Genomic DNA, 25,081 nt, shown 5'->3' with positions numbered 1-25,081 from the left:
CAGACAGCAATAGTGTAGTATTTCCATTCTATTAATGAAAAAAACAAAAATTGGAGCAGTTAAGTGACTTGTCCAAGACCACACAACTATAAGTGATGCAAAGGATTTCTGGCTCTCTGTTTTCCCATATTTCTTTAGAGATGAAGATTACTATCTTCACAAGACATAAAAGAGTAATTCTTCAAGAACTAAGTATTTGCCAGTTTATAATAAGTATCACCTGTTTAGTGAAGGGGTTAACTAGGTAAGATGAGTGAGGTGTCATAGTTTTAAGTGATCATAGGAGCATGGTTAATAAGAAAAGTTTTTAGAAATTTTACTGTATTTCATACCAGGGAGTTAAATGCAGTTTATTTAGTCTTATTGCCAACATAATTTTACCTTGTACTAATTTTACCCAGTACCTGATACTAATGGGTCAATTTATGGAATTTGATCTTTCCCATGACCACACAATGTCGAAGTAACAAAGAAATAACAAGTTTAAGAAATACAGGCCTTTGAACACAAAAGTCAAAAGAGAGGATACATAGAGAGAGAACAGAGAAAAGCCATCTACCCTATTGTGCTATCTCAGTTAAGTAGCTGATTTTGTACAGCGTTTGGAGGATGTTATGGGGTACCTACAAAATTATTAAGAATGAGGAAAATAAGGTAAACTTTGAAATAACACATAATAAAATGAAGCAGAGAACTGTAAAGTCACTTGGAAGAAATTGCCTTCTTCCCAGGCCAAGGATTAAGGAACATAACCAGTAATTTGTGTTTGTCATAGCCAAAGGGAAAACAGAAACTGTGCACCCAGAGTCTGGGCCAGAGTCCTCCCCTACAGAAATTCAGCATGTGACTGCCTGTTAGAGGAACAAGAAATGACGACACTTTTAAGAGCAGCTCCTCCCCTTTCCGATATTCCCCCTTTTAAGAGCAGCTCCTCCCCTTTCCAATATTCCCCCTAAAGTGTGGGTGCAGGAAAACGTTTTCTCTAACTGTCCAGACAACTTGGACAGGACTTAGACACACAGAAGAAAAGAAGACTACGAAAAGGTAGAAAAAGAAAAAAGAATGACATTGTAAAGGGCTGAAAGGGAGGAGGGAGGGGTTGATAAATGAAGAAGGAGCATGTTATAATTTTATACCAAATATGGCAGAAATGAGAATGACATATATAATTCAGATAGTCTGCTTCTACAAAATCATGGATCATGATTTTTATCATCCAAATTTATTTCCTTTCATAGCTATGTGATTTTTGTCTCTCTCTATATATACATACATACTCATACATACATACTGATAGAAGTTGTAGACCAACAGTGTCAGGAAAAGGAAATGGTTAGGACATGTAATTTTCCTGGAAGAGAATGGAGGTTAGGGGTGGAGCCATTGGGAGATGTTCTTTTTAGGTAAAGACTTAACTCTTCTTTTTAAATGAGAGAGTGAAGGATATTATTAGGTAAGGAAAGGGAATGATTTACCTGGCCTAGAAACACGTATCTCCAGACTTCACTCCAGTCTCGCGTCAAAGTAGAAAGAAAATATAGATTCGTGTGTGCGTGTATGTGTGTGTGTGTGTGTGTGTGTGTGTGTGTGTACATATATAAACATATATATTTATTTATTCACATGTACATACATAAATGTGGGTAGGTGGGTGTACATGTGTTTTAGTGTGACTCTCCACTTCTTTTTTCCTGCTTACTCTCTTTGGTAGAGAGTAAATTACAAAAGGCCAAAGGCAAAAAAGATAAATATATATGCTGTACCATCAGTCTCATCAATTTGGAGCACTGATTGAAAACCAAGAGCCTCTTTTTTCCAAAGAAAATATATCTTTAGAAATTAGAGAGAAATGCAAAATATAGTTACATTACTAAAAGAAGTTCCAAACTGTTTTTAAAATTAGTGTTCTCTTGGATGCAAAAGTAAATATTCTAATTAAGCCAAAAAGTATCCAAAATAAGTAAACAGATAAATAAAATGTTTTCAGTAATACTGTTGCTGGAAGTGTTCTCTGGGACTTTGCACAGGCAACCATGGGGAAGAAGGTGGCCATCATTGGCGCTGGTGTCAGTGGTTTGGCTGCCCTCAGGAGCTGTCTGGAAGAAGGGCTGGAGCCCACCTGCTTTGAGAGGAGCAATTACATCGGGGGCCTGTGGAAATTCTCGGTGAGTAGGCGTCACTGCAATAGATGGGGAAGCATTTTGGGAGGTGTACAAGAACATGAGCACAGGCTCCCAAACCTTCTGTCATGGCCGTTGTAATCCCGTTAGGTTGGAATCCACAAAATACAACATCAGGAGCGGGTTGGAAAGTCACCTCCTTGCCAGTCAGAATTAAATTAAACAGTGGACTTTGAAGGTCTCTCTGTACAGAATTCATCCTTGATAAATCATTAATAAGAGTCACTTGGACATGAAATTTATGGTAAACATTGACTAGATTTATGTAATTATAATTAAATGATTTGCTAGCTTAAAACACAAGGGTGTTTTCCATTCTTTCTTTGAGGTTACCGAAGGTCCTCTTAGTGATTCAGACCACAGATTTTAAAGTTTCAGGTGCTGACTTTGCTCTTGTAAAACCACATAACCGAGGCAGCTACAAAAGAAACCAAGAATAGGACACACAGCTTTGAAGTTCTTTAATGCCCTTTTGTCTCTGTGCATTTATAATGAAGACTTTATCAGCAGACATGCATGTATGCATTCATGAAATCGCTTCATGTGTTGCCAGACAACAGCAGGTGTGGGGCTTCCCTGAGCCCTCCACTCCATCAGTGTCCCCAGTTTTAAGAACACTGTCTGGTCAAGTCTGGCTCTCTGTCTTGTTTTTCTTTTCCTGAAAAGTCCCATAATATATATATGAAAATTTAGGTAGATCAATAACACTTTTAAGCCACTATTTCTTCTTTAAATCCAAAATTAGTATTATCTTACATACCTCAATAAAAAGATTGTGAGTTTTAAATGAAACTGTGTCTGTGACAGCTCTTTAAATATTATAAAGACACAATACATTATTCTCATTAATATATTTTATAGATTGTAAAAAACTCTTAAAACCACCCCACATCTTGTACAGCATTGTGGAGCCTAGCTAATATGCCTTACTGGAATGTACTGACATTAGTACACTGATGACTCTTAGAGCTATTTTATTGAGCACTTCTATATGACAAATGACTTTTTCCATGTAATTCAATCTTTATCATAATCTTATCAGCCAGGTATAGTTTTTCTCTTTTTACCAAAAAAACTGAAGCTTAAAAAGAAAGAACAAAATTACATAACTGGTAAATGGTAGAGACAAGATCCCAATTCAAGCTCACCTTTCTTTTGGGCCTAAATTCTTAACTCCTTAGTAAATTGCTGTATTCCATTTCCCCTAGGAGCCTATTGGGCTAGCCATTTCTTCTACATGGTGATCTTAACTAAAGTCTCATATTTAAATGACTTTGCAAGATCTTACTGAAGATAAAACACACTGCTATTCAACATGGTTATTGAGAGGAACACTCCAAAGACAGAGTTTCCTTTCTTCCTGCTCAAGGAAGACTTTAAAATTTCAACCTGACATCACAGGTTGATAAAACTACTCAAGTGCAAACATGTGCCCTCCTTCAAGAAAAAGAAAGGCTAGCCCACAGGGTAGAACCTCAGGCCCAGGGGGCAGAGGCTTGAGCCAAGGAGGATTATTTCCAGGTCTTGAAATCTAATGTAATCTGTACTGTTGGATATCAAAATTGCTTGAGACTGGTGATTCCTTTCTTCTTTCTTTTTTTTTTTTTCCCCTTCTGGGATGGGAATGTCTGTAACTGTTACCCATGCTTGCCCTGCAATTGCATTTTGGAAGAAGATAACGTGTCTTCTATTTTCACAGTTTCACAGATGGAGAAGAATTTCACTCCATGATGGTCCATACCCAGAGTCCCACCCATACCTGATTTAAATAATTTAGATGGTAGTATCTGGGACTTCTGAGCTGAAAATACATAGATGAGAGTTGGAACTTAATTTTGTGCTACAGTGGGTTGAGACTTTGGGGATGTTGGGATCAGGTGAATGTATTTTGCATATGGAATGGATTTGAATCTTTAGGGGACAGGGGATGGCTGAACAATTCAACAATGGCCCCTTGAATATATCACATCCTAATTCCTGGAATCTGTACATAAATATTACCTCATAAGGACAAAGGGTATTTACCAATATAATTAAGTTAAACATCTTGAGATGGAGAGATTTTCCCAGATTACCTGGGTGAGCCCCAAATACTATAATATGTGTCCTTAAAAGAGGGAAGTAAGAAGGAAACTTCACAGAGAGAGATGGAAGGGAGAAGGTGATGTGATGACCTCAGCAAAAAGAGAACTCTGAAGATGCTATGCTCTGACCTTGAAGATGGACAAGGGAGCCACAAGCTAACGAATGCAAGTGGCCTCTCCACCCTGAAAAAGCCAAGGAGTGCTAGCATCCTTCAGAAGTTAAGAGAGGAAAAAACGAATTCTCTCCTAGAGCTTCTAGAAATGAACATGGCCCCACCAACACCTTGTTTTCCATCCAATGATAGTGATCTCTGACTGCTGGCCTCCAGAACTGAGAGAGAATAAATTCCTCTTCTTTTAAGCCATCAAGTTTGGGGTATTTATTACAGTAACCAGAAGAAATTAATATCATTGGTTTCAGAATTTCCTAATTATTTTACCACAGTGGGAGGACTTATAGATTGCAAAGGATGTCATCACCAGCCGTGTTTCTCAAACCATTAGGAGTCTGAAGCAATATGACTAGTAGTCACATGATGAGATATTACAAAATTGTGTTAATTTTGTATTTTCATTACTTTCAGCTTCTAGCAGCAGTATTTTACATTCTTTTAATTAATTTTTTTTCCCAGAAGGATCCAAACATTATTTAGGTGTAAGAAACACCAAGAGCACATATAGTTGAAACGTTTGGAGCTGTTTGCTAGAGCACTTTCCTCCGCCCTTCTAGTTCTAATTTCTAACCCTGATTCAGACCCAGAACTGCATGTTTTCCTCCCTTTGATCTCAGAGAAAATACCTTATGACTAGGCCACAGAGCTAAGAAATGTGAAATGTCCTTCTTTCTGAAGAAGGATTTTGTATGGGTTTTGGCATGAAGTTTCATGAATAGAGGCTTTGTTTTCTGGACATAGAACCCTTTTTTAACTTCCTCTGATTTTTCACTAGACTACATATCAACTTGTTCTTTAATGTTTGCTCTCTCTGATGCAAATATACTCAACTCCCTAAAAGCTACCAATTCCTTCACTTCCCCATCCCACATGCATAAGAGCAAGGTCAACAAACCACATGGGCAACTGGAACCTCATGCCTTATTTCAAGATCACATTGCTTGCTGAAACAAATACAGCAATAAACCTGACACTTAAATACTTGTAAACAATCAGGCCACAGTCACATTGGATTTTGACAAGACTGTACTAGTCTAATATTATACTTAAAACTCATATCTGGGGGCCCTGACAATTTCAAGTTACATGAGCTCTAATTAGAAATTTCTAGCACTCGGTGCTTTCCATCAAGAACTAGCAAGTATACATAGATATCTGTAATTTGATCTTTCACTGTGAAACCTCAAAACAAAATCTAGACAACTTACTGATTTCTTGTTGGGGGAGCTCCTGAGAAAGAAAGACAGTTCATCTAGAACTATGACCTAGTCGTGAAGTACCTTTGTGGTTCAAGAGAGCTAAATTAAGATTCCACCTCTTCCTAATCATGTTTCAACAGTATTTTTTTTAATTTAATGGCTTTCATTTGCCTCAACATCTTGCTTTGCAGGGTTCACAGCTGTAATAAATGTGGCTTATGGCATGCTCTTCCACACTAACTGTAGTTTGTTTGTCATTAACTTCCTTCTATCTGTTGAAGTCTACACTGTGACTGTCAACCTTGGCTGCACTCTAGAATTATCTGAAGAGCTTTTAAAACTCCTGGCTAGTTAAATCAAATTCTCTAAGAGTATGATCTACCTCTATTTTTTTAAATGCTCTCCAGTTTATTCCAGCATGTGGTTAAGGTTGAAAATTACAACACAACATCCTATTCATCTCATTGTTGATCATTCTGTTTCAATTTTTTTCATCACTTAATATCTTCTCTAAGGTTTTATTAGCATAGTTCCATAGCTTCTCAGAGTTAATATAGCCAATTCAGATGGTTTTATATTTCTGAAGATTCAAAATTTTTTACCTACAAAAAGTCAAAAGACATGCGATGCCTATATATTCTATATGTTGGTTCAAAATATTTAACACATTGCAGACATTCTATGCTTTATTTTTAAAAGATCATGTTTAAGAGTGCTCACACTTACAAATCTTATAAACAGTTGCAGTTACCTATCATTATTTGCTTCTATGAATTGATCGTTAGATGCTTATCCTCATAAGTTGACACGTTGAAATCATGCAAGGCTGAATTTTGGAAAATATCTGTCACTGTACTTAATGGTCTGAGGGAATTAAAAGATTCTAGTTACATATTCCCAAAAGGACATAATGAAATTCAAAATGTGTTTCCCTTAGAAAAGACATTAAGAAAGCTGTATTCCTCTTTAAGTTCTCTTAATAAGCTTTCCTGGTTAGCATCTATTGCTTAAGTGAGGTTAATTTAGTTGTCATCTTACTGAATTTACTTGCGAGTAAAGGCTGCCACACATGAATATACTTAGCCCCTCGCATTTATGAGTTCTGTATCCAAAGATACAACCAACCAACCATGGATCAAAAATATTCAAGGAAAAATATTTTTAAAAACACATAATAAAATACAATACAAATGTAAAAACAATACAGGGCTGAGAGGGAAGGATCACTTAAACCCAGGAGGATGAGCTATGATCATGCCACTGCAATGAGCTATGATAGTAAGACCTTACTCAAAATAAAATAAAATAAAAAACAATACAGTAGAATAACTACTTAGTATTTACATTGTATTAGGTATTATAAGTAACCTAGAGATGACTTAAAGTATACAGAAGGAGGTGCATGGGTTACATGCAAATACTATATCATTTTGTATAAGGTATCCGAGTAGCCATGGATTTTGGTACACACAGGGATCCTGGAATCAATCCCATAGGAATATCAAGGGACAACTGTAATTACTTGGAACTGGACCTGAACATGATCAGTTTACTCATTTACCAATTCTCTTTTGTTTGAAACTATACATTCTCAGGACCATGCAGAGGAGGGCAGGGCTAGCATTTACCGATCTGTGTTTACCAACTCTTCCAAAGAGATGATGTGTTTCCCAGATTTCCCATATCCTGATGACTTTCCCAACTTTATGCACAACAGCAAGCTCCAGGAATATATCACTGCATTTGCCAAAGAAAAGAACCTCCTGAAATACATACAATTTAAGGTAAGATGCCATCAACAAATTAGATTTGGGCATAAAGGTGAGGAAAAATTCATGTCTGTTATTGAATTATCATTTGTGCATTTCAGTAACCCTTTCTTGTTTGTCAACAGTTTCTCCAACCCTAGATTAAGAGACTATACCTTCTACTAAAAAATGCATGAAAAATTCACATTTCACCACATACAGTTTTTACACCAAAATGTCACAACTTAGAAATCAATAACAAAGAAATAAATGTAAAATATCTATGAATTTGGAACTTAATACTGCTTTTTTCTGCGAGGCACTCACACCTGTAATCCCAGCCCTTTGGGAGGTCGAGGCAAGAGGATTCCCTGAGCCCAGGGATTCAAGACCAGCCTGAGTAACTTGACAAGACCTCATTTCTACAATAAATAAAAAAATTAGCCAGGCATTATGGCATGCACTTGTAATCCCAGCTACAGGCAGAAGGATCACCTGAGCCCAGCTGGTAGAGGCTGCAGTGGCCGTGAACTTGCCATTGCACTCTAGCCTGGGTGACAAAGCGAGACTCTGACTCAAAAAAGAAACAAAAACAAAAAAACCCTCTTTTTTTCTAAATAATGTGTGGGTCAAAGAAAAAATTTCAATGAGAATTTTTAAAATGTATAACTGAATAATAATTTAGATTATGTATATCAATATTTGTAGGAAGCACAGAAAGCTATATTTTCATTAAAAATATTTCATAAAAAATATTTCATAAAAAATATATTTTCATAAAAAATTATACTAGAAAATGAAAAAGATGTGAAAACTAATAAGCAAGGAAGTTTAAAAAATTAGTAAAAGAAAAGCAGAATAAACCCAAAGGACATAGATGAAGTGAATAATAAAAAAAAATTAATAAAATAAAAAAAAGAAGACTAACAAAACTGAAACTTTATTCTTTTAAAAGACTTATTAAACAACAGTTTAAGAAAAAAATGAACAAAACACAAATAAATAAACATAGGAAATGAAAAGGTAAGGAAAATAGATACAAATGAAATAAAAATATAATAAGAATACTACAAAAGTGTTTGCCAAATAATATTTTAAATTAGTTAAATTTTTTTCAGAAAACTTACCAAGGGAATTTTCTTAACCCAATAAAGAGATGATGTGTTTCTCTGACTTCTCATGTCCTGATGACTTTCCCAACTTTATTCACTTACCAACAAAACATACACCAACATCTTAAATTTCCACTATTCAATATGGTAGATGCTAGCCACAAAACCGAGATGCACTAAAAGTTTAAAATACACACTATATTTTACTATGAAAAATATAAAATGCCTGATTAATAATTTTTATTTTGATTACTTAGTGAAACACTAATACATCAGATAGATTTGTTTAAATTACACATTTTTTCACTTTTTAATGTGACTACTAGAAATTTTTAAATTACATGTGTTGCTGATACAGGCTGCTGTCTGTGCTGTGCTAAACACTGAAGTTAGAATCATTCCCTTAGAGTCTAGACCAAGATAAGGATTTCTAATTATTACTTTTTCTTTTCAATAGTTAAGACATTTTTTTGAAAGGCAGTAAGACAAATAAAGAAAAACATTTTAAAAGATGTTATCTATGTTTTACTATTTGAAGTTACAAATGATATTATTGTCTGCATAGTAAACCCAAAAGAATCTACAAATTACTATAATTAATAAAAATACCAAAGTTAGGCAAGGTGATGGCACAGAGGATTAATATGTGAAATCAATTGTATTACTGTAAACCAGCAACAAACCGAAACTATAATCCAAAAACAGGTGTCATTCACAATAGCATAACTAACTAAATAAAGATCTCAAAATTCTTCTAAATAAATGACGTACAGGATCTCATGGGTTCATAAGTGCTCATTATTTTATTATTATATTTTATAACTAGCAAAATGTTACACAAATGTATGTATATTCTCAATATATGAAATACTACATAATGAAGTGTATACCAAATAAGGATTCTTGTTCTAATATAATCAGAGTAACTGAAATGTTTTTTGTTTGTTTGTTTTGAGTTGGAGTCTCACTCCGTCACCCAGGCTTGAGTGCAGTGTCACTCTCATGGCCACCCCAGCATCAACCTGCTGGACTCCGGTGATCCTTCCATCTTAGTCTTTCAAGTAGCTGGAATTGCAGGTGCACGCTACCACACCTAGCTAATTTTTTATTTATTGTAGAGATGAGGTCTTGCCAAGTTTCCCGGGCTGGTCTCGAAAGGACTTTTTAAAACAGAACACGAGGCCGAGCTCAGTGGCTCAACCCATAATCCCAGCACTTTGGGAGGCTGAGGCCAGTGGATGGCCTGAGCCCATGGGTTTGAGACCAGTCCCAACAAATTGACGAGGCCTCATCTCTACAATAAATCAAAAATTAATTGGGTGTGGTAGCGCACACCTGTAATTATGGCTACCTGGAAGGCTGAGGCAGAAGGATCATCAGAGCCCAGCAGGACGACGCTAGTGGCCGTGAGTGTGACACTGCACTCCAGCTTGGGCAATGGAGTGAGACTGCAACTCAAAACAAGAAAAAACAGAACACTTGAGCAACCCCCTCAGGTCCCTTCCTTCTGTGGGAGATTTTCTGACCTCTCAATAAATCTTGCTTTCAAAGAAAAAAAACCCAATCACTAACATGCAGCCATTTAGCTGTAAATAAGCATGTACTGGTAATTTTGTCAAGAGCTACTCAGTCACAGTTCAAGGAGTCAAGGAGCCTCAACATCAACTGGAAGTTTGATAGAAATACATGTTTATGCTCTTCCTCTGACATACTGAATTAGAATATTTGGGAATGTGGTCCAGGAATCTGTACTTTAACAAGCATTCCAGGTGATTCTTATACTCACTGAAGTTTGAGAACGTGTATCCTGAATATAGAGGATTTCTTTCATTTTAAGATGACAATAATACTATTGTTATCGTTACTATTGTTATTGTTGTAAAGACAAGTCAGAAGGTAGTTGTTAGAATGTGGTTATCATTCCAAAAGTTTTTGACCACCAAATTACTTACTGTATGTGGTGCTATCCTCTTGTAAACTGTGATTGAATATACTGTCATTTCTCCAAGGGATGTCACCATGCAGGAATATATATATCCAAGGGTGTCAGAAAAAGTATACATATTTTAAAAGATGTTATCTATGTATAACTATTTGAAGTTGAATTGAGTTACAGTGGCAATGTGTAGTATGATGTTTGCTCAAAAAGGGCGTTAATCAAATGAATGCTAGCATCACCATGAGACAAGCAGGACAGTCAAAAAAAAATGTTGAAAGCATATTTGTCGTTTGAGGAGCACAAGACCATTTTGAAGTGATATTTGAAATTCAAGAACATTATGGAAGCACAATGACAGCAGAGGCGTGAATATGTAACCTCCAACATACCTAACAATTGCATGCATTCATGATAAGTTTGAGACACATGGTACTGTGTGTGATGTGCACAATGGAAGATCTGGGAAGCCTCACACAGCAACAAGTCCTACAGTAGTTTGCTGAAATCAGAAGTGCCTGGGCGCTGATGGGGACTCTGAGCACCTCTTGCAATTGCAGAAGTCTAATGTGGCTTGTATTCAACTTTTGTTATCGGTATATATTATTATAATTTTAATGCAATTTTTTCCTTTTTTAAAATGTGTATACTTTGGCACCATACACACACACACACACACACACACACACATATACACATATGAGTATCCACTCATAAGGTTATTTCTGCTAAGATTTATATATATTCCTGCATACAGACACACACATTTAGTGTTTGATTTATTCTAAGGAAATCTTAAATTTGTAATATGTACCTTAATAATAAATTAAGCATTTTTTCTAAACCACTATTTTTTTTACTGTTTATGCCAGATCTATTTGTTAGATAGAAAATAAGATTTTATTTTTATATTTCTCTTAGACATTTGTATCCAGTGTAAATAAATGTCTTGATTTCTCAATCACTGGTCAGTGGGAAGTTACCACTGAAAAGGATGGCAAAAGAGAATCAGCTGTCTTTGATGCTGTGATGATTTGTTCAGGACATCATGTGTACCCCAAATTACCAAAAGAGTCCTTTCCAGGTAAGGCCAAAATTTGAGCTGCTATCTACACATCTGATATGAAGAATGTCTTAATAGTGTGTGTGTGTGTTTTCAAGTACAAATGGGTTAAATTAAAATATACTTCTGTTATATCTAATACACTTGGAGAGCTAAAATTCCATATTGTTGTGACTGCGTCCACTCATAAGGTCATTTCTGGGTTTTTTTTTTAATGAAAATTGTTTTTAAATGTGGTACATATACCCAATGAATAATACACAGTCATAAAGGAGGACAAAATTATGAACTTCACAGCACGTTGGATGAACTTTGAGTCTGTAATACTGAGTCATCTATCACAGAAACAAAGAACTGAGTATCATATGTCCTCACTCATAAGTGGACCTTGATCAATTATCATAATACTATAAGAAAAGGATTGTCAGTAGTGGGAAATTGCTGGGGGTGTAGGGGGACAGAACTGGTGGTAGTGGGATTCTGCCGGGGGGGGCACATCTCATCAACAAGGAAACCTGCGTAATAAACATTTATATACTTAACCCTGAATAGTACCTGAATAGTACCCTACAGCTTTAAAATTAAAAAAAAGAAAAAGAAAATCAAACTGATTCACGTTTCCCACTTTTTACTCAGGATTAAAACATTTTAAAGGCAAATGCTTCCACAGCAGGGACTATAAGGAACCTGGCATATTCCAGGGAAAGCGGGTCCTGGTGATCGGCCTGGGGAATTCGGGCTGTGACATTGCTACGGAACTCAGTCACACAGCCAAGCAGGTACCACGCCCTAGGCACTAAGGAGACTGTCTTTAAAGAGACAGAAAGAGCTTTTGCTATTCAAAAGGTGGAATATGAAAGAGGGGAGTATCTGATGTGAAACTAAGTGGCATTTTGTATAGCTAAACTTCCCCAGGTAACAAACAAGGTTTTAAATCCCTCGATAGGCAAAGGCAGAACTTCGGCAAGAAGCGTTTCAACAACCACCTTCTTTCTTCAAGATATTTGGTACCCCCTGTGTCTGATCCATTCCTCTAAAACTAGTGCAGATTAGGGTTAAGATTATGACTCTGAGATTAGTTCAAGTCCTTCGACCCCACCAAGTCTCAGATTTCTCAATGGTAAACCAGACAAAAATAGACCCTACATTTTGGGCTTGTTAGAAAATTAAAGTATCTGAATAAGTTTTAAGGAAACAGAGCTTACCCATTCAAGCATGCATACATTTATTCCATAGCTATTTACTGAGATACGACTCTATGCCAGACATGGGCTTGGGTGCTGGAGAGAGAGTAGTAAACAAAACAGACATGATTCCTGCTCTGGAACAAGAACTGCCACTGGAATAAGGGATAGATGAGTGATCTGGGCACTCAACTCTGTGATTCCAGAACTGAAGGTCTCATAAAGGAGGAACAAATCTTGGAAGGGTTAATATAAGTCATGTAATTGAAGAGGTGACAGAGGCTGTTCTTGGCAGGGAAGATGGCATGAGTAAAGAAAGGCATGAAGACAGGAATAGGCACTGCAGATGTGACTATTGTAGATTATAGATTCATTTTACTGGAATGGATGTTCTTGATACTAACAATTTGTACGTTGTCTATGATACTCAAATAACTTCAGACAAATAAGCTATTTTACTTATGGGAAGAAGGAAGTTGAGTTTTCTTATAATCTCATTTTATAGAAAAGATAACTGAGGACCAGGAATGTTAATTGTTTTCTTGAAAGTCATAGAGAAAATTTATGTTTGGTCACTGAAAGCCAAGTCTTCTGATTCCAGGGACCAGAAGAGTTGCATGAATGAGATAGGAAAGAAAGATTGGAGTCAGGTTATATCAAATATTTTAAGAACTTGAATAACAGGATTAAAAAATTTGATTTTTCCATGAACAAAGGTAAAACATTCAGTTTCTTGAGCTAAGGAAACCTATGACAAAATCATAGCTTTAAGAGATTTATATTTGCATATATGATTATTTGCATATGCAATAGATTAAAAGAAAGACCAGTTTCAGAAGCTCTAAACTTAATTAAGAGATCCGTTAGTCTCTTCTTATTCATCTTCCTTCTCTTATAAGAAATGTCTTGAAGTGGCATTGCATATAAAAATTATTGAAAAGGAAAGAGAGAGAGAGAGCCTAAAAACTACACAGCTAACATAACAGAAGGAGAGCAAAAGGAAACTGACATTTACTGAGCACATACTATATGCCAGGTAATGTTAGCCACGTTGCACAGATTATCACATTGAATTAATTCTCACACCAATTTGATGAAGTAGGTTCTAATTCTCTCCATTTTAGGAATGAGAAAACAAGATTAGAGAAGTTGAAAAATTTTTTTCCCAAGTCACATTGTTAGTAAGTAGGAGAGCCAGGATTTGAGCCTAAGGTTTTCTTTCTTTTTTTTTTTAAGCAGGATTTATTGAGAGGACAGAAAAGTTCCAACAGTGGAAAGGGACTAGAAGGGGTTGCCTGAGTCTAAGGTTTTCTGATTCCAAACTTCTTGTCTTCTTTCTGGATGGTGGCAGGCATTTTAGTTCAAAATGCCTATTTGAGAGCATAGTTGCTTGTAGACAGCAATAGTCAAGTAAGCCCTAGGGGAAATGTGACTATAATTCAGTTATTAGTCACTGATGCCAGAGAATATTTTATTGAAATATAAAAATTTTCCTGCAACACTGTGAGCAGGTGGCTGATCCTGAGATGCAGATTAGAGTTTAAGAAATTTAGTTGAGAGTGCTCTCAGGATCATCTCCTTTGCAAGAAGGAAAGGAAGCTTCCTTTTACCTGACTCTGTACCTGAGATGATCCATTGGCATCTCCCTAAGTTGAAATGAGGAGCTGGGCTTTTATACAGCTATAGTCAACCAGTCACCAAATGCAGGAAACTCATGAAGCGTGTAAGACCTTGGGGGAGGCCCTCTCTTCTGCCAAAGCAACTACCAAAGAGGGCTGACAGCTGGAGGGTGCCGTCTGGCCCCACTCCCAGCAGCTAAGGTGATAAATCCATTCCTAAAGGGGCACATGAGGAACATATCAGAATGTCCGCTTACCAACGGTCACCGCGTTCATGTTTGAATTGGTGTTCTTTAAGGTCATCATCAGCTCCAGAAGTGGTTCTTGGGTGATGAGCCGGGTCTGGGACGATGGCTATCCTTGGGACATGGTGTTTATTACTCGATTTGAAACCTTCCTCAAGAACAAGTTACCGACAGCCATCTCTGACTGGTGGTACATGAAGCAGATGAATGCCAGATTCAAGCACGAAAACTATGGCTTAATGCCTTTAAATGGGTAATGTGGAGTTAAACATAATATGCCTATTGACTTTTATCTCAGTGTCAACAACCCTTAATGTGTGCTGTAACTCCAAAACAAATCAAAATATTAGTAAAGTAATCACATCCCATATATCAGAAGATAAAGAATGGTGAATATCAGGAGTGATTTCCTATTTTGCAATACTCCTTACTAGGTGTTCACAGCTGGAAAGTTATGTGACATCTCAGGAATTTGACCCCAGAGTAATAATAATCAAAGTTTAAGCACTTAATACATGTCAGAACAAGTCTGCTAAGGCATGAATTATCTTATTTTATCCTCATCAACTATGAGGAGAGTTCTGTTAGTATCCATTTTAGAAATGGGATGAGATCCAATGTGGTTAATAACAACACCACATTCCCACAGCCAGGTATCAGAAGCAGCATTTCAAATAAACCTAGATACGCTGACTCCAGAGCCCCTCACTTGAGCCACTGCTCTACCGCCTCTCACATAGTAGCAATGTTAAGTTAAGCGAGGCAGAAGAATGCTCTCTATCCCACACACTTATCCCCAGCCAAGGATGTAGCCTTCCCACCGAATGCACACATGCCAAATGCGTGTCTTTGTCTTTGGTCTCTTCCTCACTTTCTCCTACCGCATCCCCTAAGGCAGTAACATCACAAGAAATGACTTTGACATGGGGTGAAAATCCCAAATTATGAATTGTTTACATCAAAGTGAATTCATTAATTTGACAAGTATTTGTGAAGCAATTATTATATGCCAGTGTTAAGCCCTGTGGGTAGAGCAGTGAACAAAACAGGCAAAAATTCCTGTCCTCATGGAGCCTACGTTCTAAGTAGTTGGAAACCAACAACAAAAAATAGAAGATCATGTGATGATGTGTGTCGTGAAGAAGAAAAAATAGGTCACAAGGAGAAGGAGACTTTTAAGCAAAGCCCAAAGGTGATGCGGAAAAGAGCCACAAGGATCTTTCAGGAAGGGTGTCCCAAACAGAGGATACAACCAAGGCAGCACCTCCTCACAGGCATGTCTGGTATGATCACAAACAGCAATGGGCTTCTCTTCCTGGAAAAAAGAGGTTGAGGGGAGAGCACCAGGAGATGGAATCAGAGACATAAAAACAGCCCAACAGTGTTGGGTCTTATAGACGATTGTGAGGACTCTGGCTTTCACTCTGAAAGCAACAGGAAACCATAGCAGGCATCTGAACAAATTAGTGGCAAGACCTAGGTTGGCATGAATGAGATTACTCCAGCTGCTGTGGTGATCATTCAGCACTGGAAGGTAGGGCAAGAAAGAAAGGAAAAGGAAGTTAAGAAGCCCAGACTAAGATTGTTAGCAGTGAGTGGTCAGATGCTGGGCACAGTGGTTCACACCTGTAATCCTAGCATTTTGGGAGACCAGGGCAAGAGGATCAGTTGAGGCCAGGAATTTGAAAACAGCCTGGGCAATATAGCAAGGCTCCATCTCTATAAAAAACAAAGTTTTAAAAAAACCAACAAATAAAGAAGTGAGTAGATTCTGGACATAGCTTGAAGGTGGACCCAACCAGAATTTTCTACTAGACTAGGTAAACGATGCAACATCAAGAAGAGGCGTCAAATATGTCTCCAAGACTTTTGATCTGAGCAAGACTTTTGATTGACATTGACTGAGATGTGGAAGATTGCTGAAGGAGAAGTTTACTTTTAAACATTCAGTTAAAAGAGCATTGAACAGCAGTTGAAAACACAAGAAAGGAGGGAGGTTCAAGCCATAAATTAAAATGTTGGAGTCATTAGAAGATAGTACTTAAAGAAATGGAACTGACGACATCTCTTGAAGAATGAATGTATGTGGAGGAGACAAGAGTTCTAAAGGGTCAAGTCCTGGGGTATGCTATTGTTCAGAGGTTAGGAAGAGAAGAAACAAGCAGGAAGCAGAAAGAATGACCAGGTGGATAGCAAAGGAAGCAAGAGAGAGTGATGACCTAGAAGCAAAATGAAGACAGGGTTTCAAGAAGGAGGAAGCCATCAACTATGTTAAATGCTACTAACTTGAGTAAAATGAGAAATGAGCATGAACCATTGGATCTGGCAGCTTGATTCTGATGGCATTGACAAGAGCAGTTTCAATGTGCGATGGGGGTGAAAACCTGATGGCAGTGAGTTAAAATAAATGGCAGGTAATAAGCACAGTGAAGTTCAGCATTTTCCAGCCAGGATCCTAATTATCTCATCATCTGATTCAGTTTCTTCGCCAGTAGAATCTGCCTGTAGCTGTCTCTCTCAGTTCCCATAGCCATAAAGAACAGCGTCCTTTCCTTCAACTTCATCCATGTTCATCTCTAAGTTCAGATTTAGCTGCTCCCACTGGAGATATTACTGAATATCTCTCTGCCCAGACTTGCAGTGGACAGAGCCTCAAGCTGACTACCCTCTTCTGGTCTTATTTACATTCCTGGGTGCTCCCTCCCTCTCCTGACTTGTGCCTTTGTCGACAAAGGGCTTATCCTTTGTTGCTGGAAACTTGATGGCAGCTTTCCCACCCTTAATCTTCTTCCTCCTACTCGAAGTTTTCTACATTATTATGACCAGCTTACATTATACTATATTGAGAACAGCAGCTAACATTTTTGAGCACTCTGCATTTGATAGAGATTGTGCAAAATTGTGTATATCATTTAGATCTCCCTGTGACCTTCTGAGATAGGTACAAATGTTATTGCCATTCCCAATGAGGCATCAAGAATTTAAGAAACCTTAATCTTCTCAAGGCTCATAGTTAATAAGTTAAAAAATATTCAGATACTCAGGTACTGTTACTCCAGGATTTTTTCTGGAATAGGCTTTAAGAGGGGACTGTGTTTATTCTGGGATTTAGAAAGAGATCCATGGAATAGAAAAGAAAGATCACAGAAAATAAGAGATGGGGCCAGTCAATGGCAACTTCTACTTCACAACACTGCCTAACATCAATATTGTTCTTCAACCATACTGGCAATACTCCATGGCTCAGAAAAAAATATTCGGCAGTGTTCTCCTTCCTTATCAATTTGTATATGGCTCAACAAGACAAAAGGACAATATTACAGTCCTAATTATTGTCTCTATTTTTCATACAGAACCGTGAGGAAAGAGCCTGTGTTCAATGATCTGCTCCCAGCTTGTATTCTGTGTGGCACCGTATCCATTAAGCCTAATGTGAAGGAGTTCACAGAGACCTCAGCCATTTTTGAGGATGGAACCGTGCTTGAGGCCATTGACTGTGTCATTTTTGCAACAGGCTATGATTATGCCTACCCCTTCCTTGATGACTCTATCATCAAAAGCAGAGACAATGAGGTCACCTTGTTTAAAGGCATCTTTCCTCCTTTCCTGGAGAAGTCAACCTTGGCAGTGATTGGCCTTGTTCAGTCCCTTGGGGCTGCCATTCCTACTGTTGACCTCCAGGCCCGCTGGGCAGCACAAGTAATAAAGGGTAGGTCAGCAAACCTGTTGAAGGAGAAAATGAATGTTACTGAGAATGACTTTGTGTTTTTGTGAAAATACTTATCCTAATAACAAGGATCCCATCCAATTTTGAAAATCTGTAATTCTATATTCTTTGACATTATATTTTATAAGTAGTTTAAAGTACATTGTATTGGATTAGCATATGTAATAATACAACATATTATTAGAGGGTTTGTTGTGATTTATAGCCTCTTCTAGCTGATAATTAACCTAAGTCATTCATTAGACTTGCGAACACCAAACCTCTTGCTTGCTGTTAAGAACATGACAGTCTATAAAAGTATGATTTCAAAACTCAATAGAATTACATTGCTTGAAAGGTAAAAGATGTTTACAAGTCATTATCCAGCCAGCTACTGATATCTACAGTCATGGAAAATATGATTGCTGGAAAGGCATTGGCTTTTCTGTTACGGTTTTCTTCCCTGTGATGTGTTAGAGAAAGATAAGTCATGGATCATGAGAGGCAGGAAGTAATAGGTGTTCTAAATGATCAATCTCTAAGGATACTGAGTTCCTGTATTTTAAAAATGAAAGGAATTCAACAAACTTGATTGGGATGAGGCAAGGAAGGCAGGTAGCATCCTCCAGCAGCAGGCGCTAGGATCAGATTCACAACTAAGGCTTGAATACAATTGTGGACAGATGCAGGTTGTAAGACCAAGTAGCCAGGAAGGTAAAGTGTGAAATTCCACTCAGAGTTCCATTTAGGGTTCGGGTCCAAGGACACTGACAATAAAGGAAGGGTGGGACACTTTGTGAGGACAATGGCTATAACTTGAGTTCTGGAGAAAAGTAAGCAGGCTAAGAGGGAGTTGATGTACAAGGCAGAGGCTTGGTTTGGGGGAAAATAGGAGACAAGGCAAACAGCCTAGCTTTGTAGAACTAGAGTCCGAGACAGAGAGACTAGTTACAAGCCATCCAACAGCAGTAGCTGGTGGGCTTTTGAGCATTTTTTTTTTCCATCAATCTCTTAACCTTCCCAGGGACAAGACAAGTTCCAAAGTCTGGAACCAGCTCGTATCTACAAAGCTGTTCAAGTGACCCTTTCAGAGGGACTGTAGGAATGGAAAATGAAGCAAGTCATTGTAGGTCTTGAGCAATCATATCTGGGTTGGAAGTTCTAATCTTGTTCAAAGTGATTCAAAGATTTTCAAAGAAATCATCCTAAATTTGAAGTATCTTTGGACATAAAAGCATATTTTGATCTTGGTTTCAGAGAACTGTATAAACCTATGTGAGCCTGAAATCCTGGGGCAGTCCAACTCATATCTGGTCTCCCAGGGATTTTTTACATCCTTGGTGATTTCCGAATACCCACATTCTCAGTTACATTCAAGAACTGTCGGCTTTCCAGAGAACTCTGGCTTTCACTAAATTCAATATATATATATTTTTTTTTATTGACGAGGTCTTGCTCTGTAGCCCAGGGTGGAATGCAGTGGCAGGATCATAGCTCACCGTAGCTTCAAATTCCCGGATTGAAGAGATCCTCCCACCCAGCCTCTGAAATATCTGGGACTACAGGGCACATCCCACTATACTTGGCTAATTTTTTTTTTCTTTTAAGAGAGAGACAGTCTCACTATGTTACTCAGGCTGGTCTTGATCTTGAACTCCTGTCCTCAAGCAATCCTCCCACCTTGGTCTCCCAAAGTACTGGGATTATAAAAGTAAATCACCACACTCAGCTTAACTTCTATATTTTATCTGCTATAAATTATCTTATCTGGCAAAACAGGATAAATTCTTATGATTTTTTTAGTGTTGAAAAAGTGATGCTGATTCACCTTTGTTTGTTTATAATTTATTAGATAACATTCTTAAAATATGACTGAGAGATTAGAATATAATCCCTGAAACTGATACTGATTTTAGACATCTAATAACCAAACCAGTTTGAGAGCAAAGACTCAAAGCTATTCAGGTAATTTTAATTATCGTGAAAAGACTGGAAATGAATTGTAGTTCTGTCACATGCTCAAGATTTTATTTTTATTTTTCTGGGCAGTGACAAAAAAAGGGAGGAAATAGTAATGTGATTCACAACTCATTACTACAAAGGGAAAAATGCAAGCTGGTCATATACCAGACTCGTTTAACTATTATTATGTCCTTTCCTCTGCTTCAGGAACTTGTACTTTGCCTTCTGTGAAAGACATGATGAATGATATTGATGAGAAAATGGGGGAAAAGTTTAAATGGTAAGAACACCTGTTGTAATGAAGGTCTATGATTTCCTTAGAAAAGCCAGAATTTGTGAATTCTTGGGACTGTTTTACTCTTAAATGGCCCTGAATAAAGTTATTGGAATGACAGCTATGAGCTAGGTATATCTGTTCAACAAACACTGAAGACCTGCTATGCACCTGACACTGTATGAAGTCTCATTACGTGCAAGACACCCAGTGAATAGTAGGACTAACAGTCTCCATTATACAGTCCATTTTAGTCCCCCATGGAGTTCAGGGCCCTATCATAGGAAGGAGATTCAGCAAGAATTAGAAGTTAAAGGAGGTTGGAAGCACACAGATGTGGACTTTGATTCTCTAGTCCATAAATCCTCTAAAGATGTAACAGATACTTAAAATAGATATCTGTAATGAAAATAACTCAGAAAATGAGAAGGGATGGGGAGAACTGGGCTCCATTCCTAGTTCTGTCACCAGTTAGCTCAGTGGCCATGAACTAATAACATCATTAGAGCGAGAGACAATTACCCATTTGTAAATGGGGATTAAAAAATGTCTTAGCTGCCTTTCAGTGTTAGGGAATTTTCAAATGATACTAATATGAAAGGTCCTTGAAAAAAACTATAAAGTACAAGATAAATGTGTAATACAAGGGAATACCCCCCAAAACCCAGAATTATCTTTTGGAGGACAGGCCCCTTGTAGTACAGGCTTCCCCCACTAGCTAAGTGTTCTAGGAGTGTACTAGCTTGCATTATTGTGAGAGGCTATGTTCGGCTTCAGTGAATTTATGTGGGGGAAAGGGGGAATTCTTTCAACGTGTTTACCTATTTCATGATGAGTGATTTACAAGCACACTTGCCCACACCACACTGAGTTTTTTAATCAAAAATGGCAGTTTTTGACCAAAAGCATGACACCTGTGTCCCACCCTCCCTATTCACACAGTCTTGCCCCGAGCAACTTTTTTTTGTTTCCCAGATGAAAAAAGTCATTAAAGGGAAACATTTTGCCAATGTAGAAGAGGTGAAACAAAACAAAGCAAAAAACAGCAGAAGCACTAAAAGGCATCCAAATTGATGAGTTCAAAACTGTTTTGAACAGTGGAAAAAGTACCCAGATAGGTGTGTTGCATCAAACAGAGAATCCTTTGAAGGTGATTTAAGTTTAAACATGTAAGAATAAATGCACAATTTTTTATAAATAGATTCCTTTCTTTTGGGTCCCCCCTCATGTAGTCTCCTTCCTTACAAAAAAGATTCATGATGATTTCACTGAGAAAAAGGTGTGAGGCGTATTCCCTATTCTTGTTTCTACACAGAGTTTGTAGAAACAAGAACAGGGTATTCACAGTGATGTTTTCTCTCCCATCTCTAGGTTTGGCAAAAGTGAAACCATACAGACGGATTACATTGTTTATATGGATGAAATCGCCTCCTTCATTGGGGCAAAGCCCAACATCCCATGGCTGTTTCTCACAGATCCCAAATTGGCTGTGGAAGTGTTCTTTGGCCCTTGCAGCCCCTATCAGTTTAGGCTGGTGGGCCCAGGGAAATGGCCAGGAGCCAGAAATGCCATCCTGACCCAGTGGGACCGGTCACTGAAACCCATGAAGACACGAGCTGCTGGGAGTCTTCAGAAGCCTTACTTATTTCTCCGCTGGCTCAAGCTTCTTGCTGTTCCTATTCTGATAACTGCTGTTTTCCTTGTATTGATCTAATCATTATTTCCTCTAGGATTTCTAAAAGTTACTGACAATACCCAGGCAGAAACTTTGCTATTTAAAAATTAAGATTTTTCACACCTCCTACTTTCCTATTCAGAATCCTTTGCTACTACTGTGTAGACATTAGTCAGTAAAACAGTGTTATTTTTAGACTTTTAATAAGCCCCTTTAAGAATCATGTTGTGATCAAAAGAGAGTATTAACCTTCTTTCCCTAGGTTCCGCTAACACTTTATAATCAGAACTATGTTCTTTAAATCTAACTTAAGTCACCTTCTGAGACATTTTTATGTGATTCCTTTTCTTTCTTAAACTATGTTTGAAATATGTACTTCAAATCTAAACAACAAACAAATTAAGCAGAATAATTGTATTACCATATTCTCAAGCTACTGCTACAAACTATTTGCAGTATCATCGGAGAGTTTGGCTGTTGTATTCTATTTTTGTTTTGTGCTGCATAATCCAAGAAAGGCCTCCTCTTTCCTGGTCAAGAAACATAGCACAGAAGTGTGGTTTATTCCGAAAATTAACAGAAATAACTCATTGCATTTATATTCTTAAAAGGAAATAGATTTTCCTAAAAGAAGCAGCAAAATAACAACAATGAATAGAGTATCAAATATACTTTTAGCTGAATGAAAAATATTTTCAAAAATTAAATATTTAACCAAACTTGTGATTAAAGCTTACTGCATCCTTACAGATTAAACTTCTGGGCATAATGGGATAAACCTAAAATTTATTTTAAAAGTGAGTATTACGCTTTATTATTAAAAGTTGATAAATACTATTTTTTTAAGTTTGACATTATAGAACTGACCAAATAATCTATCAGCATCATTAGTCATCAGAGGGTTCCACCTGATTGTTGTACTACATATTTCTTACTCTACACCTTCATTTCCAACTTAGGTCAGTGGAGCAAGTACACACACCCACTCATACACGTGCACACACGCACGTGGGATATATATGTGGGAGAAAGGGAGAAGACCATATTTTTATATAATTTTTTCTTCTATTATTAGTCTCTTCGTAGTCTTATCTTTGAAACAAAGATTAATCATGAATGTTGCTGTATACAACTTTAAATCTTTTGCTTTTCCTAATTGTTTATAGTATCAAAGTAACATTTTGCTTCTAAGGTTCCTTACTAAAATAAAATATTCCCAAGGGAAACACAACTTTTCTTAAAAACTTATGACCTAAATAGAATACAGGCCAAAAAGTTTACCTTATTTAATGCTATAAATGCTAGTTCACAAAATAAATTAAAGATTAAATTGCTATAATCCAATTCCTATTATTCTGTTTTGTATGATGCCATGGTCTGAATGTTTTGTTCCCTCCAAAACTCATGTTGAAATTTAATACCCAATGTTGCAGTGTTGAGAGGTGGACGTTTGAGAAGTGATTGAGTCATGAGGACTCTACCCTCGTTAATGGTGGGTCTATTCATGGATTAATGAAATTGAGTTAATGAATTAAGGGGTTATCAGGAAGATGGGACTGGTGGATTTATAAGAAGAGGAAGAGACCAAGCTCACATACCCAGCCTTCTCACCATATGGTGCCCCATGTTGCCTTACAACTCTGTAGAGAATCCCCACCAGGAAGAAGGCTCTCACCAAAGGCAACCTCTTGGCCTTGGACTTTCCAGCCTTTATAGCTGTGAGAAATAAATTTATTTTATTTATAAATTACCCCGTTTCAGGCATTCTCTTATAAGCAACAGAAAATAAACTAAGACATGATTATTTAAGTTTTCTAAACATTAATTGACTCATGAAGGATATAATACTCTTTCTAAACATACTCTTAGTTCTATTAACATTAATGTATTTTTTACTTATTGAACTATTATCAGTCTTAATTACTTTTGTTGATAACATTAATGATTTCAATCTTTCATTTTTGCACATTTTACCCGATGAAAATAAATGTATATATTTATATACAACTGATTTGTACAATTTGAACCTATGAAACACAAAAGACTTTCTCACCCCCAGCTTCAACTACAAAGTTTTTTCAGTACTTAAAAGTGTATAGTCAGATATCAAAAATAAAGCAAAATGGAAATTTTCTTTGTACAGCTGACATAGCTATGCCGATTAAATATAAAGTTAACATGCATGACACAGAATTATTGACGATCCACAGTTTCCAGGGTGGGAGAAATTGTCTTGAAGCAGGCATTTGGCTATTCAGCCTTTCAGAGGTTTTATGTTTCTGAAGTCAAATAGTAGTTTTTAGTCAAATATTGAGGCCAAAGCCAGAATCCACTGTAGATACCTACCAATCTTCTCTTTCCTCAATTCCTTCCTCTTCTTCCTCTTTTTCTTATTCTTCTTGTTATTTTCCTTCTTTTTCTCCTCTTCCTCTCCCCCCTTCTTCTTCTTCCTTCCTCTCCTTTTTTTGTTCCTATTATCATATCTGCCTTCTTTTTTCTCTCTTATTTTTATTCTTCCTTCTTTTCTCTTTTTCTTTAACAGAAGTAATGGGAAGGGAGAATATTCATTTCAAAGAACTCTTGGATCTTCCAAGATGTTATCCTAGATACTAACTCCAAGCGGTCTTCCAAGAAGAGAACATGTTGTCCCAGATATAATTACTTAGCCAAACCCAATTTTATAGAAGATTCAGCCTTACCATTCATTCCAGTCTCTGCCCAAATGTCAATTATCTGATCATTCTATATAGAAATACACTCCTTTTCAACTTTCTACCCTTTCCTGCTTTGTTTTTCTTCATGGTATTGGACACAGCCTAAGTTAATGAACATTCACTGGGAAAGGGACAGTTTCTTCAACAAATGGTGAAGGGAAAACTGGATATTCACATGGAGAAATACAAAATTAGACTCCTCTATCT

General features: G+C 37.1%; 1 protein-coding gene across 1 annotated transcript; it reads left to right on the top strand.

Moving 5' to 3' along the window:
* The first annotated feature begins 937 nt into the window (after positions 1-937).
* Positions 938-22,574, top strand: LOC103263843 (dimethylaniline monooxygenase [N-oxide-forming] 3). Its single transcript, XM_008061502.2, has 9 exons — positions 938-1,044; positions 2,028-2,165; positions 7,232-7,420; positions 11,354-11,516; positions 12,132-12,274; positions 14,597-14,796; positions 17,897-18,252; positions 20,419-20,491; positions 21,857-22,574. Exons 2-9 carry the CDS (start codon positions 2,034-2,036, stop codon positions 22,197-22,199), a joined length of 1,599 nt encoding a protein of 532 aa, XP_008059693.1. The 5' UTR covers positions 938-1,044; positions 2,028-2,033; the 3' UTR covers positions 22,200-22,574.
* The last annotated feature ends 2,507 nt before the right edge of the window (positions 22,575-25,081 follow it).

The sequence above is a fragment of the Carlito syrichta genome, unplaced genomic scaffold (genome assembly GCF_000164805.1).
Source record: "Carlito syrichta isolate Samal-C Ts95f unplaced genomic scaffold, Tarsius_syrichta-2.0.1 Scaffold305295, whole genome shotgun sequence".
Classification (NCBI taxonomy): Eukaryota; Metazoa; Chordata; class Mammalia; order Primates; family Tarsiidae; genus Carlito; species Carlito syrichta.
The sequence above is the reverse complement of the archived record's forward strand: the minus strand, read 5'-3'. Positions and strand labels throughout refer to the sequence as shown.

Bases quoted from the DNA above. Each gene is read 5' to 3' on its own strand.
- LOC103263843 (XM_008061502.2), top strand. From the start codon at position 2,034: ATGGGGAAGAAGGTGGCCATCATTGGCGCTGGTGTCAGTGGTTTGGCT. The intron at 11,517-12,131 runs GTAAGGCCAAAA...CTTTTTACTCAG, and splicing joins ACCAAAAGAGTCCTTTCCAG to GATTAAAACATTTTAAAGGC. The intron at 18,253-20,418 runs GTAGGTCAGCAA...CCTCTGCTTCAG, and splicing joins GGCAGCACAAGTAATAAAGG to GAACTTGTACTTTGCCTTCT.